The 6000-nt window shown below is 43.0% G+C and overlaps 1 protein-coding gene across 1 annotated transcript; it reads left to right on the top strand.

Moving 5' to 3' along the window:
• Positions 1–1791: 1791 nt before the first annotated feature.
• On the top strand, positions 1792–5569 carry LOC137949610 (leucine-rich repeat receptor-like serine/threonine-protein kinase BAM1). The gene is made up of 2 exons (XM_068795707.1): positions 1792–4523; positions 4999–5569. Exons 1-2 carry the CDS (start codon positions 1985–1987, stop codon positions 5394–5396), a joined length of 2937 nt encoding a protein of 978 aa, XP_068651808.1. The 5' UTR covers positions 1792–1984; the 3' UTR covers positions 5397–5569.
• The last annotated feature ends 431 nt before the right edge of the window (positions 5570–6000 follow it).

Below are 6000 nucleotides of genomic sequence, written 5' to 3'. Positions count from 1 at the left end.
TCACCACTGAGGGCCAATGGGGACTACACTTCTCCCACCTTTTAATTATAACACAAAAAAGCAACCCTCAAGCCTTTACTTAGCTGGATTTCCTATTTAACATGACATGAATGTCATCATGTCCTGAAGGCAATAAAGATAGTGACCCTTCAAAAGGGGCTCCCTTGGCCTAAATCTGGAGGAGACGGTGACCGCTCAGACGGGCCCCAGATGCCCTTCAAAACATGGAATGGTGACCCTTCATAAGGCTACTGTGCAGCTGTGGCGCCCCTCTAATGGGGACCTCTTCAAAATGGGTTTCTCCCTCCACCCATAAATAAACAAAATCCAGTTTGACGGGCAAAGCTTTGCCGTTCAAGTTCACGGAAGAGCTCTCTTTTCCATGTGAGGAGGAAGGGTCCTGCATTTTTAATAGTGGAGAGGAGATCAAAGCACATTTCTTTCTCTCTTTACTTTTTTCCAGCCTTCTCTTTAAGACTATTCTCTTCAAGCACAAACACACACACATTGAGAGTTGGTCCCATCCCTCAGGCAAGCAAGGAGAAGGAATAAAGTGGAGGGAGAGCTTGATTCTCTCCTACTCCTATACAACATATATCACCATTATTGTAATGCACATCATGTAGTTGTTTGTGGCCATCAAAACAATGATGCCATCACCTCTATCATTCATCATCATTTTTTCTTTATATCAGTCCCAATGGATGCAGCAATAAATACTCTGTTAGACACCAAGATTTTATGTATGCATCCCTGCATTTATCCTTACTGCTTGTGGTCTTTGCCACTGGTTATGTTGCTTGTTCTGCTTGGGGGTAGAAAGCAGAAATGGTTGTGTTTCCTCAGTCATGATAATGCTGGACCCTGGTGGTATTGGTAGAGGTAGCATCTGCAGCATCAATCAAGGTGAGACAGCTACTCAAAATGGGACCTATGTGTATGATTATATCTCTGAGAGAAATCATGTCTGTATCCAAATAACAAGCTATAGCTCAAATAAGTTTAATCCCGTTTATGCTTTAGTTCCTGCTGAAGCAGTAAAGAAAAAGATGAAACTTCTAGAAAAGAAAGAACGTCTGCCGGCATGCTTTTATTTTTGCCCAGAAAAGAAAACTAACCTGGTTGGACAGAAGTACCCCACGAAGTAGTGGCCTTTAAGAATTTAAGGTTTTCTTTAAAATCTTTCTGTGGTTTGTCAAACAATAGGTAAGGTGATGTTTTCTCAAGGAAAGAGAGAATTTCAGAACCAGAGCCCGGAGTTGCTCGCAGATAACAGAAGAAAATGGAAGAGAAAAACTTATGTAGAAGACTTCAGCGTAGGGGAGACAAGGTCGTGATGATGACCTTTTGGTGAGGAACCTACATCAAAACTTTGATTCTGGTTTTGCCATGCTGAAGCATCATAACAGTTTGGAACTTAGAAAAACGAAGCTTGTTTCTTGTTCATAATTAAAGTGCAAAGGAAAAGACCAATTTGGCAAAAGAAAGCGGAGGATTGATGCATCATTTAAGTGAAGTTGAAGGGTATTACTGTCAGTGACATAAAGAGCCAGAGTCTCTTTTACTTTCTTCTTCTTTTTCTTTTTTCACCTTAATCTCGACTTTAAATTTCTGTTATCCAACGCCCTTTTTCCAAGCCAGTGAAGATTTTAAACCACCGTCTTGCCTTACTGCTTTTCTCAGACTAAAGAAGGTTCAACGGCTTCTTAGCAGAAAACACAGGTCTCAGTCGTCCTCTCTCAAGGATCTCCAGGACGTAAAGAGAAAAGCCACAAATCCCTCTTTCTACTAAAGGAGAAAAAAGGACTCGCTTGTGTTCTTTCCTCCTTGAATGTGAAGGCTCCTCTTCAAAGATGCTTATTTTTCTAGTACTTGACCCACCTCAAGTTTCTCAGATTGCTCTCTCTTTTCCATCTTCTACTGTTAAAATCAAGCTCTTTCAGGCTTTCAAACCCAAAATCTCTCTAAATCCCTCCATACCCAGATGGCGAAAACTCATTTGGACCTGAAAAGTGTCGAAAACATGGTATCATTGGTCCTTCTAACCCTCCTATCTCTTGTCTGTACCTGTGACTCTTCTTCTCTGATCACCGATGGCCTTGCGTTATCCTCACTGAAACAAGGTCTTGAGTTCACTTTTTCTCCATTGGAGAGCTGGGACACGTCGAATCTCAGCTCCGTGTGCTCGTGGGCGGGAATACGATGCGAGAATGACAGAGTGGTCTCCTTGGACATCTCGAATTTGAATCTCACAGGTTCTGTTTCTCCGGTGATCACGAGGCTTGACCGTTTGGTAGAGCTTAACATCTCCAACAATCAGTTCACTGGCAGCTTAGACTGGGACTACTCTGGTCTGCCCAATTTGGAAGTGTTTGATGCCTATAACAACAACTTGACAGGTCTTCTTCCTCTGGGTGTCTCTAGCTTGGCAAAAATCAAGTACTTGGACTTAGGAGGGAACTACTTTCAAGGAAAAATCCCGCCGGAATATGGGGACACGGTGAGTTTGGAGAACTTGGGACTGGAAGGAAATGAACTGAACGGCAGAATTCCAGGTGAGTTGGGTAATCTCCTAAACCTGAAAGAGCTCTACCTGGGATATTACAATGTTTTTGAAGGTGGGATTCCTGTACAACTTGGGAATCTGGTGAATTTGGTACATTTGGACATCTCTTCTTGTGGACTGGACGGGCAGCTTCCCTACCAATTAGGCCAATTGCAGATGCTTGATACACTCTACTTACATGCAAACCTCTTGTCAGGTCCAATCCCAAAAGAGTTGGGCAACCTAACAAGCTTAGTCAATCTTGATCTTTCCAATAACGCACTAACTGGAGAGATCCCTTCTCAGTTCATCAATCTTCAGAAGTTGTCCCTTCTGAACTTGTTCATGAACCGATTACATGGGTCAATACCAGATTTTGTAGCAGACCTGCCAAACTTGCAAACACTGAGCCTCTGGTCGAACAACTTCACGGGGGTGATCCCGGAGAGACTCGGTCTGAACCAGCATCTTCAAATTCTTGATCTGTCTTCAAATAAGCTCACTGGCACGATCCCTCAAGGCCTTTGTTCTTCAAACCAGCTAAAGGTACTGATCCTCTTCAAGAATTTTTTGTTTGGTCCAATTCCAGAGAGCTTAGGAACCTGTGTTACTCTCACCAGGGTTAGACTGGGTCAGAACTACCTGAATGGTACAATCCCTAACAGCTTCCTCTACTTGCCCGAGGTTCATCTGATGGAGTTACATAACAACTATCTGTCAGGGACTCTGCTAGAGAACCCCAACACTAGCTTAAGGCCAACTAAGTTGGATGAGCTCAACCTCTCCAACAATCTCTTGTCTGGACCCCTTCCATCGTCAGTTTCAAATTTCAGTTCCCTCCAAATCCTGCTCCTCGGCCAAAACCACTTCACCGGCCAGCTCCCACCTTCCGTTGGGGAGCTTCACCAAATCCAAAAGCTAGATATAAGCCGAAACGGGTTCTCCGAGCAAATCCCTCCAGAAATCTTGAGTTGCAGCCATCTAACATACTTGGATCTTAGTCATAATAACTTCTCAGGCCCCATCCCATCTGAAATTTCTCAAATCCGCATACTAAATTACTTGAATTTGTCCCACAATCAGCTCAACCAAAGTATACCCAAGTCAATCGGAGTCCTGAAAAGTTTAACACTGGCCGACTTTTCCTTCAATGACCTCTCTGGGAAATTGCCCGAAACCGGTCAATTTGCCTATTTCAATGCGACATCTTTTGCGGGAAATCCGAAACTGTGTGGACTGGTGCTGAATAATCCGTGCAATTTGACCTCCATGGGCGTTCAACCTAAGAAGGTCCCTGGAGACTTGAAGCTGGTTTTCGCACTGGGGCTGCTGATGTGCTCCTTGGTATTTGCCACAGTGGCGATCGCTAAAGCCAAATCATTGAAGCGATCGAGGAGTGATTCATGGAAGATGACCACATTCCAGAAGGTGGATTTCACTATAGGGGACATTCTGGAATGCATGAGGGATTCGAACGTGATCGGGCGCGGCGGCGCGGGGATCGTCTATCTGGGGAAAATGCCCAACGGGGAGGAGATAGCGGTGAAGAAGCTTCTAGGGTTTGGGTCCCACAGCCATGACCACGGGTTCAAAGCCGAGATTGAGACACTGGGCAAAATCAAACACAGGAACATAGTCAGATTACTGGCCTTCTGTTCGAATACAGAAACGAATGTGTTAGTGTACGAGTACATGCGAAACGGGAGTCTGGGAGAAGCACTGCACGGGAAGAAGGGAGGGTTACTGGGGTGGGATCTGAGGTACAGGATCGCGATGGAGGCTGCAAAAGGGTTGTGTTATTTGCACCATGATTGCTCACCATTGATAGTACACAGAGACGTGAAGAGTAACAACATTTTGCTAAATTCAAGCTTCGAAGCTCACGTTGCAGACTTCGGATTGGCCAAGTTCTTGCAGGACGGAGGCACCTCTGAAAGCATGTCAGCCATTGCAGGATCGTACGGCTACATCGCCCCAGGTATGAAGACATTTCCCCAGAACATGAAGCTATTTCCGGCATACTAGATAGTCTACTACTCCTGTTTTTTTTTTTTTTCTTCTTCTTCTTTTTTTATCGAACCAGAATCCAATTATGGAACCCAAAAAAAAGCCTAAAATAGGAAAATCTTAATCTGACACATACGATCGACGATTTCATGGCAATTTGTCTCGTGTTAGCGTGCCGTAGAGGCGACGATTACGATTTCCGAACGACGGCTCTCGTGTCTCGTCTTCTGAGTTCTGAAATCAGAATCTGACATTTATCTCGAAAGAAAAGAGACGCCGGCACTCAGATTTCCCCTCTTCTTTTCCTGTTACGTTGCACCTGACCGAAATACTCCTTATTTCTTCCTAATTGAATCTGAACTTTTTTTTTTTTTTTTTTTCTGCTGTTTCTAAGTTCTAGACTTCTGACTGTTATGATGATGATTTTGTGGTAACTACAATGACAGAGTACGCGTACACTCTGAAAGTTGACGAGAAGAGCGATGTTTACAGCTTCGGGGTGGTTTTGTTGGAGATGATAACCGGCCGGCGACCGGTCGGCGATTTCGGGGACGGCGTGGACATCGTTCAATGGGCCCGTAAAGCGACCAAGGGACAAAGGGATGAAGTGGTCCGAGTCATGGATTCGAGATTGACGGCGGTTCCTACGGACGAAGCCATGCATTTGTTCTTCTTGGCCACTCTGTGCATCCAGGATAATAGCGTAGAGAGGCCCAACATGAGAGAAGTTGTGCAAATGTTATCCGAGTTCCCTCGACACACTTCCTGCTCCTCTTCTGTCGGCCCACAACATCGGCCCAACAACCACGGTGGCCTCACTCTCCTGCTTCCCACCCATCTCTGATGTGATGTGGATACGGAAAAAGATAAAAAGGGAAAGGGAAGGCCCAGTACTCTTTTTTTATTTTTTTATTATTATAAATCACCGTCTAATTATAAATATAATTATCCTGTTTAGAAGGTGAGGCCTTAGGGCTTAGAGAGAGGATTAATTTTCACACAAGCCTCTTCATGTTGCATAAGGGAACTTGGGAATAATAATATATTCTTCCTTTAACTCCACTCTTCTTATATTATATCATTTTTTTATTGAATTTTTATGAATTAATTAATTTTTTTATTTAAAAAAATAAAATACTTTGAAGTCCACCGGTCCAATTTCTGTAAAATTAAATAAAATATTTTTGAAAAATAATATTCATAAGAATTTTTAGAATAGTTATTATAAAATTATTTATAAAAATCAAAATATCCATAATTTTTAATTTAATAGCTAATTTCTTGGGTTTATTGATTTATCTCAATGTTACATTTTTGCCCCTAGAGGAAAACAATTTAAATGGGAAGGAGTCGATTATGCAACATCTGTAGTAAAACTTCAAGAAAATTTTATGGGAGGTAACAACCAGTAAGACAATACAAAAGGTGAGACCCCTAGCCAAATTGCC

Source organism: Aristolochia californica, unplaced genomic scaffold (genome assembly GCF_029961685.1).
Source record: "Aristolochia californica isolate CCGP_79_NKW_82.1479 unplaced genomic scaffold, dmAriCali1.0.hap1 SCAF_14, whole genome shotgun sequence".
Classification (NCBI taxonomy): Eukaryota; Viridiplantae; Streptophyta; class Magnoliopsida; order Piperales; family Aristolochiaceae; genus Aristolochia; species Aristolochia californica.
Note: the sequence above shows the minus strand (reverse complement) of the source record. Positions and strands in the feature narration are given on the sequence as shown.

Excerpts from the sequence above, each read along its gene's own strand:
- LOC137949610 (XM_068795707.1), top strand. The coding sequence starts at position 1,985 with ATGGCGAAAACTCATTTGGACCTGAAAAGTGTCGAAAACATGGTATCA. Across the intron at positions 4,524-4,998 it reads GTACGGCTACATCGCCCCAG|AGTACGCGTACACTCTGAAA; the intron begins GTATGAAGACAT and ends CTACAATGACAG.